The sequence below is a fragment of the Bison bison genome, unplaced genomic scaffold, assembly GCF_000754665.1.
Source record: "Bison bison bison isolate TAMUID 2011002044 unplaced genomic scaffold, Bison_UMD1.0 scf7180017864485, whole genome shotgun sequence".
In the NCBI taxonomy this organism is placed as follows: Eukaryota; Metazoa; Chordata; class Mammalia; order Artiodactyla; family Bovidae; genus Bison; species Bison bison.
The window spans coordinates 342,285-355,990 of NW_011495045.1; the positions used below are offsets into that span (position 1 = coordinate 342,285).

The 13,706-nt window shown below is 41.0% G+C and overlaps 1 protein-coding gene across 1 annotated transcript in view; it reads right to left on the minus strand.

Annotated features, from left to right (window-relative positions):
* Positions 1 to 5,218: 5,218 nt before the first annotated feature.
* Positions 5,219 to 13,706, minus strand: part of ALKBH8 (alkB, alkylation repair homolog 8 (E. coli)) — a 114,504-nt gene continuing 106,016 nt past the window's right edge. Inside the window, exons 9-10 of the mRNA XM_010862922.1 lie at positions 11,043 to 11,192; positions 5,219 to 6,511 (exon numbers count right to left, since the gene is read on the minus strand). Coding sequence (XP_010861224.1) covers positions 5,954 to 6,511; positions 11,043 to 11,192 — 708 coding nt within the window. The 3' untranslated portion in view covers positions 5,219 to 5,953. The remainder of the gene's footprint in view (positions 6,512 to 11,042; positions 11,193 to 13,706) is intronic.

The following is a 13,706-nucleotide window of genomic DNA, read 5'->3' on the forward strand; positions in this document are numbered from 1 at the left end:
TTCCACAACCATACATTAACATACACTTGCCTTTCTCTGACTTATATATTTTTTTTTTGGTGGTACTTTTCTTAATACTTGACCTAATTTGCAATGAAACAGTAAAAGGATTTCATGGATGAAAATGGCAACAACTGAGTGTTACATTTTAGCCTAGCACTCCAGGCCCAAGTAAATCTAGGGTAAATTCATTTCTATGACAGCTTCTTTGATCACATTCACTACTTTTCCCTGTTGTCATGTGTACAATTTTCTGTTCCCTACATAATAATTACACGTGTCAAGTATCGTCTGTCAGAAGTTGTATAGCAATGAGGAAATATGTTCATAATGCAGACACCACAAACACCCTCCAAAAGGTGTATGTAATAAGAATACACTTTGTAATGAATTTCACGCCCTGAAAATATAGTTTAAAAATTGAAAAAGTGACATTAATATGGGTTATAGATAGGTTTTCAGTGAAGGTGGGCTAGGCTAACAGCTAGGATCCTATCTTTCCTTAAAATGCAGAATTAAATATAAAAGGAACACACAATGGAGAAAAAAAAAACAGTCTCTTCAGTAAATGGTGTTGGGAAAACTGGTCATTGACTTTTAGAGATGGGGAAACTGAAATTCAAGCAGACTTGCCGGGCACCAGGGCATCGTCTGGACCAGCCTCTCGTCCTCCTGACCTGGCAGGTGGTCATCCACTTCCCGATGTGCAGCACAGCCGTAACCCAACCTGTAGGGGTGCACTGGCTCATCCAGACGTTGCCCCTGAATAGAGGTTCCCAAGGCCAGCCTGGCTCTCAGGGACTGTAACAGCCTGCTGGACTCAAGGTTGGGATGGAAGTTGAGTGTTGCCAAATGAATGGGAGGGGAGACTAGAGCAGGCTATGACTGAAGTCCAAGGTTCCACCGTCCTGGTGGGAAATGTGTTGTCCTAGACTCCAAACATTCACGACATACACTCGATCTGTGGTCTGTGGCTCAGACTTCAGCCTTTCAGGTGGGTTATTTGGGTGACCCTGACTTGAGCAGACATAGCTCTGTGGCCCTACCATTAGCCATCGCATCCCTGTTGGCCAGAAAGGCAGCTGGACTGAAGGACAGGTGAGCTCGGATCACACCCTGGGGAGCGGGAGCACCAGGGCTGCCTTTGCGTTCCTTCCATTTTATTACAGTTTCCACATGTCTAGTTAGGAAGAGTGAAGTTGACCCCATTTTTTTGTGGTGGAATCTAGACAGGGGCAGGGTAGGGGTTTTTCTTAGTGTAGGCATGTCTAGAGGCAGCTTTTTCATCAAACTTGCATCTTCAAACACAAGTCCTTCCATGGACTTCACTTACTGAACACATCTTCAGGAATGACAGAGGTTTCTATATATCTGCTGTTTCACCTGTCTACTATCTGTTCTGCCTATCAGAGGGTTTGGGGGGGGGTGCAAATTTGTTGCTTTCATTGTTCATTTTGTACCTGCACATATATTTCAGCCCTCCTCATATTGTCTGTGACAATAATTTCCTAACAAATTAGGGTTCAGTTCACTTCAATTACTCAGTTGTGTCCAGCTGTTTGTGAACACATGGACTGCAGCACACCAGACCTCCCAGTCCTTCACCAACTCCCAGGGATTACTCAAAGTCATCTCCATTGAGTTGGTCATGCTATCCAACTTCTCATCCTCTGTCACCCCCTTCTTCTCCCACCATCAGTCTTTCCCAGCATCAGGGTCATTCAGATGAGTCAGTTCTTCTCATCAGGTGGCCAAAGTATTGGAGTTTCAGCTTCAGCATCAGTCCTTCCAGTGAATATTCAGGACTGGTTTCCTTTAGGATGGACTGGTTTGATCTCTTTGCTGTCCAAGGGACTCTCAAGAGCCTTCTCCAACACCACAGTTCAAAAGCATAAATTCTTTGGGGCTCAGTTTTCTTTATAGTCCAACTCTCACATCCATACATGACTACTGGAAAAACCATAGCTTTGACTATATGGACCTTTGTTGGCAAAGTAATGTCTCTGCTTTTTAATATGCTGTCTAGGTTGGTCATAACTTTTCTTCCTAGGAGCAAGCATATTTTAATTTCCTGGCTGCTGTCACAATCTGCAGTGATTTTGGAGTCCAAAATAATAAAGTTTCTCACTTTTTCCACTGTTTCCGTATCTATATGCTATGGAATGATGGGACCATATGCCATGATCTTTGTTTTTTTAAATGTTCAGTTTCAAGCCAGCTTTTTCTCTCTCTTTTTCCTTCATCAAGAGGCTCTTCAGTTCCTCTTTGCTTTTTGTCATAAGGGTGGTGTCATCTGCATATCTGAGGTGATTGATATTTCTCTCGGCAATCTTGATTCCAGCTTGTGCTTCATCAAGTCCAGCATTTCTCATGATGTACTCTGCATATCAGTTAAATAAAGAGAATGATAATATACAGCCTTGACTTACTCCTTTCCCAATTTGGAACCAGTCTGTCATTCCATGTCCAAGTCTAACTGTTGCTTCTTGACCTGCATACAGATTTCTCAGGAGGCAGGTCAGGTACTCTGGTATTCCCATCTCTTGAAGAATTGTAGACAGTTTGTTGTGTTCCACACAGTCAAAGGGTTTGGTGTAGTCAATTAAGCAGAGGTAGATGTTTTTATGGAACTCTCTTCCTTTTCTGATGATCCAAGGGATGCTGAAACTTTGATCTCTGGTTCCTCTGCCTTTTCTAAGTACAGCTTGAACATCTGGAAGTTCACGGTTCATTTACTCATGACCTGGATTGGAGCATTTTTAGCATTACATTGCTAACGTGTGAGATAAGTGCAATTGTGTGGTAGTTTGAGCATTCTTTGGCATTGCCTTTCTTTGGGATTGGAATGAAAACACCTTTTAAGACCCACTTGACTTCGAATTCCAGGATGTCTGGCTCTAGGTGAGTGATCACACCATGGTGATTATCTGGGGTTGTGAAGGTCTTTTTTGCACAATTCTTCTGTATATTCTTGCCACTTCTTCTTAATATCTTCTACTTCTGCTAGGTCCATACAATTTCCATCTTTTATTGTGCCTATCTTAGTGTGAAAAGTTCCCTTAGTGTCTCTAATTTCCTTGGAGCTATCTCTAGTCTTTCATATTCTCGTTTTCCTCTATTTCTTTTCATTGATCACTGAGGAGGGCTTTCCTATCTCTCCTTCCTATTCTTTGGAACTCTGCATCAAATGGGTATATTTTTCTTTTTTCCTTTGCCTTTCACTTCTTTTCATAGCTATTTGTAAGCCCTCTTCAGACAGCCAGTTTGCCTTTTTACATTTTTCTTGGGGATGATCTTGATCACTGCTTCCTGTACAGTGTCAGCAACTTCTGTCCACAGTTTTTCAGGAACTCTGTCTACCAGATCTAATCCATTGAATCTATTTGTCACTTCCACTGTGTGATTGTAAGGGATATGATTTAGGTCATACCTGAATGGTCTATTGGTTTTCCCTACTTCAACTGAAATCTGAATTTGGCAATAAGGAGTTCATGATTTGAGTCACAGTCAGCTCCCAGTCTTGTTTTTGCTGACTGTATAGAGCTTCTTCATCGTTGGCTGTAAAGAATATAATCAGTCTGATTTTGATATTGACCATCTGGTTATGTCTGATTTTGATATTGACCATCTGGTTATGTCCATGTGTAGTGTCATCTCTTGTGTTGTTGGAAGAGGGTGTTTGCTATGACCAGTGTGTTCTCTTGGCAAAACTCTGTTAGCCTATGCCCTGCTTCATTCTGTATTCCAGTGTCAAATTAGCCTGTTGCTCCAGCTATTTCTTGACAAATTAGGGTGTGTGAGTGCAAAGTCACTTCATTCGTGTCCCACTCTGTCCGACCCTATATACTGTAGCCTTTCAGGCTCCTCTGTCCATGGTATTCTCCAGGCAAGAATACTGGAGTGGATTGCCATGCCTTCCTCCATGGGATCTTCCTGACCCACATAGAGCCACCTGTGAAGCCACACAAATTACGGGGATCATATGTATTTTCATTTTGTAATCTATAGCTCTGTACTGCTAAAAGACTCTTAGTTCTGGAAGGATCTCTTTTGTATTGAAATGTTTCTGTGATGAGCTGTGAAAGATACCGGTATTCTTGGCCTCCAGAGATGAGGAAATTGATCCAGTGCCAGTGATGAGGCTTGATTGCTCAGAGCTTTTTATACAATAAAGTTTTATTAAAGTATAAAAAAGATAGATAAAGCTTCTGACATAGAGATCAGAAGGCTAACTTTTTAGCCTGTAATTCTTCCTTCTCATATCATGAACCTTACAAATTCATCTAAAGGGCAAATGTATAATCTTGTACTGAAATTCCATGACAAAGGTAATCAATATCTCATCTAAGAGTTATTGATCACTACTGTTTCTGCAGGGCTTCCCTGCTGGCTCAGTGTTGTAAAGAATCCACCTGGCAGAGAGGAAGACACTGGAACCCACCAAAAAAAGATATCCCATATCAAAGGACAAAGGAGAAGCCAGAGCAAAATGGTAGGAGGGAAACAATTACGATAAAATCAAATCCTATACCTGCAGGGTAGGCCACTCACAAACTGGAGAACAATAATACCAAGGAAGTTCTTGCACTGTAGCGAAGGTTTTAGACACCATCGACAGAGGAATGGGTAAACGTGGTATATATATACACATCCACACAATGGAATATTACTCAGCCATTAAAAAGAATGAAATAAGGCCATTTGCAGCCACATGGATGGATCTAGAGAGTGTCATATTGAGTGAAGTAAGTCAGACAGAGAAGGAGAAATATCATATGAAAACCCTTACATGTAGAGTCTAAAAAGAAATAATACAAATGAACTTATAAAACAAAAAGAGACTCACAGGGTTGGAAAACAAACTCATGGTTGCCAGGGGGAAGGGATAGTTAGGACTCTGGCAAGGTCTTGTACATACTGCTATACTTAAAATGGATAACCAACAAAACCCTAATGTATAGCACACGGAACTCTGCTCAATGTTATGTGCTAGCCTGGATAGGTCTCAGAGGGGTTTGGGGGAGAATGGATATAGGCATATGTATGGCTGAGTCCCTTTACTGTTCACCTGAAACTATTACAACATTGCTAATCGACTATGAAGTCACGCAGTCACGTCGGACGCCTTGTGACCCCATGGACTACGTAGGCCACCAGGCTCCTCTGTCCATGGAATGTTCTAGGCAAGAATACTGGTGTGGGTTGCCATTCCCTTCTCCAGGGCATTTTCCTGATCCAGGTATCAAACCCAGGTGTCCTGTATTGTTTATTGTCTGTCTTTCCTTCTAGAATGTAAGCTCAACAAGGGCATCGACTTTGTATTTTTCTTGTTTACTGTTCGCCTCCCAGAACTTAAAATAGTGACTGGTACATTGTACAATTTCAGTAAGCTTTTATTGGATGAAAACCCCTACCTTAATGTATGGGTACTATCCAACTGACTAAAATTTTACTGAGTACCTATGATGTGTCAAGGCCTGTGCTAGTAAAGTGCAGTGACAGAGTGGTTATCATCTGTGATTTTACAGAGCTATCACAGATAAAATTTCAGACAATTTTCTACTGAACAGGAATATTTTATTATTGATAAAAAGTTACGTGATTACTTCGTTAAGATTCTACATAATTTAGTTCATTTAGCAACACTTTGTAACAAAAGTTTATCTTCAAAATGCTGTACTCTTACCCCAAGATCCCAAATATTTCAGGAACTACTTCAATTACTTTAAAAACCATCCCTGTTCCTCCATCATGGATTAAGTGATGTCAGCAATAGTAGTAGACTGAATATATTCTAACTAGTCTCTACTTCCAAATTTCTCCCAGGCACTCTCCTTTGATACTTTTCCACACATTTTCTCTTTAATTAAAAAATATAGGTAATTTAATCTCATTAAAAAAAAAAAAAACGCTGAGCACTTCTTCCCTATATATAATATGTTCATAGAGATAATCAGACCTTTTGAAGAATTACACACCAGTTTCCCTGATCATAGTAACTTTGCAGTATGCTGATATTATTCAAAGTCCGGCAGGCAGCTTCCAATTCTCCCTCACAAAACACATGGTAATAACGATGAAACACAGGACCTGGGTCACGGGATCCTAATGGACCAAACGGCTCAACACGCTTGTCCTTACCAGGATTTCCCTTAAAATGCCAGGGAACCAGTAAGTCTTGAGAATGAAAAGAAGTCCTGTTAGTATGAATAGGCAACTTGGAATTAGCAACATTCTTTGAATTACATCCCCCACTTTGAAAGTCATTTATGGAGGAGACAGAGTGTGCTGAGTCTTGATTGCCTACATTAGGCAACTGCTTCACAAGCAACTCTTGCACTGATGCATCATTGCTGATTTCCTCTTTCATGCCTTGGCTAGTTCTGTTTTCTCTAAGATACTTGGACTTCTTCTTATTATATTCTTGCTCCATAGCCCAAACATAGATGAGTGCCTTCCCACCAGGTCTTAGGAGTCGAACAAGTTCTTGGAGAGCTGCTACTCTACGCTCCTAGTGGAAAAAAACAAGAAAGAAACAAAACTGTATTGTTGTTTATCAGCCAGAAAGAGATACAGAGAGGAAATGGGAAATATGATTGACTACAGGACTGTTTTCAATTAAGATGGACAGCACAGAAAATCAAACATAAGACAAATCTTATATAAAAAAAAAAAAAAAGGAAAAAAGAAGAATTGTGTTCTGCAGTCAAGGAGGGTAAAAGGATAAATAGAAAAAAAATTTTTTTTTCTTCCCAATAATGGGCACAGAAGGTGTTCTTTGTTTTGAATTCAGTTAAGGTGCCAGTAACTCCAGCACAGAGGAATCTATGTTACTGCTTAGATCAGGAGAAAATGAGTAGTACTCAGGAGTAATAAGATTTTTTTTTCCTATAAAATATTAAATTCACTTATTTTAAAATGAGAAGCATAGTGACTAATTAAAAACATTAGCATACCACTACCAGTTAAATACTTGAGTTTTGAAAAGAAAAGAATATGAAAAGAAGAAAAATAGAAACTCAGATCTTGGGAATGAGAGAAACAGCTGAGGAAGTAAGATGGGAAACAGAAATAGAGAAGAAGCTCAGAGGCTGAGAAGAGAGAACAAATCCTCAAGAGGCCTACAGCTGATCTCTTAAAGTCTCTTATAGCTCAAGTTCTGCAACTCTGTGTATTTGAGGAAGACATCTAAAGATGAGTAAGACTCAGGCAGGAAAAACGCAGAAATACGCAGCAGTAAAGCATAGTCACAACAGATCTCTGTTTAAGAAAGCACAACTCCCATGTAGCTCATCTCCAGTCCACGGGCTTTCTTTCAAAACTGGGGTACACTTTATGACATGGAAAGAAAGGAAAAGCTGAAATGTAGTCCAAGTCAGTGAAATCTATGAACATTTCCTGCCACTTAGTATTATCCCTGAGGTCTCTGAGACTGCTGCTGCTGCTGCTGCTGCTGCTGGCTAAGTCGCTTCAGTCGTGTCCGACTCTGTGCAACCTCATAGACGGCAGCCCACCAGGCTTCCCCATCCCTGGGATTCTCCAGGCAAGAACACTGGAGTGGATTGCCATTTCCTTCTCCAATCCATGAAAGTAAAAAGTGAAAGTGAAGTCGCCCAGTCATGTCCGACTCTTAGTGACCCCATGGACTACAGCCTACCAGGCTCCTCCATCCATGGATTCCCCAGGCAGGAGTACTTCTCTGCTCTGAAACTGTCTCAATTCTTTTCATTCTTTTACTTTATTCTTCTCTCCAGCAGTTATTTCCACCATTTTATCTTCCAGCTCAATGATCCATTCTTCTGCTTCACTTATTCTGCTATTGATTCCTTTTAGAGTATTTTTAATGTCATTAATTGTACTGTTTGCCTCTATATGTTTATTCTTTAATCCTTCTAGGTCTTTGTTAACTGATTCTTGTATTTTCTCCATTCTATTTTCAAGGTTTCTGATCATCTTTATTATCATTATTCTGAATTCTTTTTCAGGTAGTTTGCCTATTTCCTCTTCATTTATGGACTTCTGTGTTTCTAGTTTATTCCTTCATTTGTGCAGTATTTCTCTGCCTTTTCATCATTTTTTTTTTTTTTTCAAACTTACTGTGTTTGAGGTCTCCTTTCCCCTAGCTTCAAGGTTGAATTCTTTCTTCCTTTTGGTTTCTGCCTTCCTAAGGCTGGTGCAGTGGTCTGTGTAAGCTTCCTAAAGGGTGAGATTTGTGCTGAGTTTTTTTTTTTTTTTTTTCCCTCTGATGGGGCAGGGCTGAGTGAGGTGGAAATCCTGTCTCCTGATGATTGGGTTTGTATTTTTGTCTTGTTTGTTGTTTGGATGAGGCATCCTGCACAGGGTGCTACTGGTAGTTGGGTGATGCTGGGTCTTGTATTCAAGTGGTTTCCTTTGTGGGAGTTCTCACTATTTGATACTCCCTAGGATTAGGAGTTCTCTGGTGGCCTAGGGTCTTGGAGTCAGTGCTCCCACTCCAAAGGCTCAGGGCTTGATCTCTTGCCAGAAATGGAGATTCCACAGGTGGTTTGTTATGGCATTAAATGAGATTAAAACAAATACCCAAACATAAGAAACCAAAGATGATCTACAGACAAGTGCAGTTACAAAATCAGGCAAATAATAATTAAAATAATGGAATATACACATAAATACCCATAAGCAAACTCAAAACAGTCCAACAAAAATAAAGTACAATAGACTGACCCTGCAAACAAAGGAAACCAAAAATGATATCCACCAGTTAAGAACAAAATTAACTGAAGCACAAACTGGAAAACAAAACTAAAGCAAGATGTCAACTGGGGAATAAAGCAATGAAAACAAAACAAATATGGTGAGAAAAAGAAAGGGAAGAAAGAAAAGAATAGAAATGCAAAGTTAAATAGAGGTAGACAAAGATTTATATACATTAAAGATTAACTGCAAAGGGAAAAGGACAGGAAAAGGATAGGAAAAGTAAACAAAGGAATAAATATAGAAAAAATAATAGGTTAAAAAAATTTTAAGTTAAAATTATAAAAAAGAGAAAGGAAAAAGACAAAAACAGAAGAAGAAGGAAAAAAGGAAAACTCCACAGAACTGCAAAAGACCAATGTAGAGGGAGAGGTTTATTATAACAGCAATACAAAGTGTGATTTAAAAAAACTCAAAAGCTTAATTAGATCTCACAGTGCTAATAAAACTGACAACTACAACAAAGGGGGTAAAAAGGAAAAGGGGGAAAAATCCAAAAGAAACTAAAGAACAAGTCAAAATATAAGAATAATAAATGTTTTTCTTGAGTCTCTGTTGTTAGCATCCTTTCCCTCACTGGGAGTCACAGTCCATCTCACCTCCTAGGATGCCCTCCAACACTGTGCTGGTCTCTGGACCTGCTGTGGGGACAGCTCAGACTCTAATCTGGTCCCACTCCTGTGTGTTCTTGCCTCCAATGTCCACAGCTATCAGAACGAGTACATTTTCTTTTGTGGGAGCTCTCAATGTCCTTTTATATATTCTATAGAGACAGTGTCTGCTTAGTTGATCATGTGGATTTAATCTGCAGCTGGTACAGCTGGTGGGAAGGTTTTGGGTCTTCTTCCACACTGCCCCTGGGTTTCAATTGTGGTTTTATTTCCACCTCTGCATGTGGGTCATCCTCTGGGGTTTGCTCCTGAGGCTTCCCTGAAGGACTTGGTTTTGCCCCTGTGGGGGCCAGGAGTGGAGGTGGTGCAGCTGCTTGGGTCGCAGGGGTTCTGGCAGCACCAGGTACTCAGGGGAGTTGGCAGCTAGGGCAGCAGGAAATATACTGCTCTAGAAGGGAGGGCAACCAGTATTGGCCAATACGCTCCAGTATTCTTGCCTGGAGAACCCCCTCCCTGACAGAGAAGCCTGGCAGGCCACAGTCCACAGGGTCACAAAGAGTTGCACACAACCAAAGAGAACCCATGTGCACAGGCCCAAGTCTTTTTTTGCCTGTGGCAGCTCTGTCCCAGTGAGGATTAAGTGTGAAGGTGGCATGGCTGCTTGGGTTGAGGGGACCCTGATGGCACCAAGTGTGCAGGGACACAGACTGCCTCAGCCGCAGGAGTTATGCCCCTATCAGAGTCTTTTTTCAAGCCTCTAGTAGTTGGCAATCAGAAGGCCTCTTTGGCTAGTCTTTCTCCATATTTCCACCCCTTCAGGCACTTAGAGGGCGTCCTTGCCTGGGGTCCTTCTCTGTTGTTTGTGGCATCAGGCACATAGACGGGCCCCCCAACTGGGGTCCTGCTCTGTAGACTGGCGTGTCAGGCACTTAAAGGGGCACCCTGGGTGGGGTCCTATTCTGTTGTTCTGCGTGTCAGGTGCTTGATGGGCCAGCCTATCTATTGTTCAGCTACCAATGCTGGGGTATGGGGAGAGAGAGGCTACAGTGACTGATCCACTATGCATGACTCAGCAGTATCATCTTGCTTCCATGGCTGCCTGGCTTTCTCCACAGGCATGTCCCACCACAATCTCCTCCCTCATGTCCCCTCGGTCCGTCTCTACACAGTTAATAGCAGTCCTTGCCCTGGGATTCCTCCAGCACCCTTACACTCCAGCTCCCAGCTGCTGCGGCTTCTAGGGGACCTGCGTCCCTGTCCGGGGCACAAATGGCTGCAGCAAGGACTGTCTGATTCTCATTCCATTTAGGCTGTCACAGATCAGCTGCTTCACTCTCAGCCTTAACTGTTGGACCTAGCAATTGCCCTGATGTGGGGACCATCAGGGTCCCCTGCTTGGGGACCCTGCTTCAGTTCCCCCACCTGCTGAAGGCAGATCCAGTTCTACTAACACTCCTGTTTTTCCCCCTAGTTCCTTCATCCTACGGAGTTCTGCGTGGTTCTATATATTCTTTTCTGGTGGTCAAGTACTCTCTCTGCTCTCAGCTGGTGTTCTGCAAGCACTTCTGTGTCTGAAGGTGCACTCCTGATGTATCCGTGCAGAGAGATGTACTCCATGTCCAACTACTCCTCCGCCATCTTGTTCCTGCTTCCTGCCACTTAGTTATAAGTTTTTAGAGCAAAAAAGACAATACTTACTGCTGTAGCAAAATGGTGAATAACAGCAATGGAAATGCAAGCGTCACAAGATCCACTGCGAATTGGTACTGCCAAAGCATCACAGACAAAGGCCTGATATTGCCTCTCTCTACAAATGTCCACAAGGTTTTGGCTATGATCACAGCCAATCTGTAAGAGAGAAAGAATTACAAAACATCTTGTTTAAATGCCATAAAGTTATTAGACAGATTTCATATTCATTGTGAAAGGGTCTAAGACTGTGATATTATCAGTTCTTACAGCCAGTACAAAATCATTTATATAATTTACAAGGGAGCATTTATAATTTTAACAGATATCAGACAGAATTCAAATTAGTGAATCGAAACAAATGACTAGAATAAAAATACCACTGGTGGAAACGAGAAGTTCTAATTGGCATCTAATTGATCACCATTCAGAATCTTGAATTTTTTTGTAATATTTTATTTTTTATCTTATTTTATTTGCCATGCCACATGGCATGTGGATCTTAGTTCCCTGACCAGGGATCAAACCTGTGCCCCCTGCAGTGGGAGCATGGAGTATTAACCACGGACTGCCAGGGAAGTCCAATATCACACATTTTAAAATGGAAATTATGACATAAATAAAGACATTTAGTCGTTTGGGGGAGCTACAAATAATAGGTTCAAAGTATCTCTTATTAGGATATAAACTATTTAGTAATGGCCCAGATGTCATGAGGATGGCTTATTTTATCCTGCTTCTTTATACTTTCAAGATGTATTACATGCACCATCATAAAATAAAATCACCCTAAATAAAGTTAAATAACATTTCATTTTTTAAAGCCATTGATTCTTGTTCTGCTAAATATTTATATCTCAAGAAAGCTGAGCACCGAAGAATTGATGCTTTTGAACTGTGGTGTTGAAGGAGATTCTTGAGAGCCCTTGGACTGCAAGCAGATCAAACTGGTCAATCCTAAAAGAAATCTATCCTGAATATTCATTGGAAGAAGTGATACTGACTCAGAAATCCAATACTATGGCCACCTGATGTGAAGAACTGACTCATCAAAAGACCTTGATGCTGGGAAAGATTGAATGCAGGAGGAGAAGGGGACAACAGAGGATGAGATGGTTACATGGCATCACTGATGGACATGAGTTTGAGCAAGCTCCGGGAAATGGTGATGGACAGGGAAGCCTGGATGCTGCAGTCCACGGGATCACAAAGAGTCGGACACAGCTGAGTGACTGAACTAAACTGAGCTGACAAGAATACAGTGTTGCATTTGAAATTTGTAAAATGCAACTGAATTAAATTTTTTTAGTATAACCAAACCATTCTATGGCAATGAAAACAGTGAAGGCAGCTAACAGCATCCTTTAATCTCCCCAAGCAGGTGAGGCCTAACATGCCTTATGCATATGTCTGGTACTGTGGCAAGTGTCTGTGGGTTAGGACTGCCTGTCTTTTCTCTAGTTTTGCTATTGTTTTGTACACAGCTTTGCTGTTCTAAAGATACCATATATAGAGGGAGTGACAGAAACAGAGAGACAAGAAAGAGAAAAAAAGAGAAAGTGCATGCATGCACGTGCAATGTGCACATATAAACTAGGGAAGGAACTGGAGGTTAAAGTTAAATCACTAATGATTAAAAAAAAAATCACTAATGATTATCTCCAGATATTTCTTCTTAATCCAATCTCTACAATAGAGAGGAGATATATATAAGTAGATTTCATCTAACAGAGGTAGCCACATAAAGTTTATATTTACTCATTGGAATTTTTGATGTGATAAGTTTTGATTAATGCTGAAGGATCAGTATTCCCTCAGTTCATCTGAGAATAAAGATATGAATCTTCTCATTAAAAGAATTCTTTCTGAGTCAAGTCACACTGCCATGTCAGTAATACTTAATATGAATTTGCTCAATTTCTAATTAACATTCAATAGCTTCAGTATTCCAGCCCACAGCTGCATTAATACCTGAGGTATAATAAAGGTACCAAGCTAGAAGTAAAGTATAGTAATGTCATTTTGATTACATTTTAAGATGGAAAAGTACTAAGAGTCCTTTAGTAACAACAGTGGCACAATTCCCAATTAACTGCTCTTGTTACCTGTGTAAGATATCTAATTGGCCTTGTTGTTGTTCAGTGGCCAAGTCATGTCTGACTCTGTGACCCCATGACTGTAGCACACCAGGCTTTTTTGTCCTTCATCTTGATATGTAGTTAGCAAGATAGTTTTTCTGACTTATTTGTTAAGCTACTGGAAACCTAAAAGTTTCCAATCTCTGGAAGGATCAGGTAGAGAGAAAAGGTAAATATTTCAATTTTGCTTTGTTGTTCTTGTTCAACCACTCAGTTGTGTCTAACTCTTTGTGACCCTGTGGACTGCAGCACACCAGGCTTCCCTGTCCTTCACTATCTCCCTGAGTTTGCTCAAATTCATGTCCATTGAGTCAGTGATGCCATACAACCATCTCATCTTCGGCTGTCTCCTTCTCCACCTGCCCTCAATCTTTTCCAGCATCAGGGTCTTTTCCAATGAGTCAGCACTTTGCATCAGGTGGCGAAAATATTGGAGCTTCAGCATTGGTCCTTCCAGTGGAAAAGAACCCCAATGCTGGGAAAGATTAAGGGCAAGAGAAGAGGGTGACAGAGGATGAGATGGTTGGATAGCATC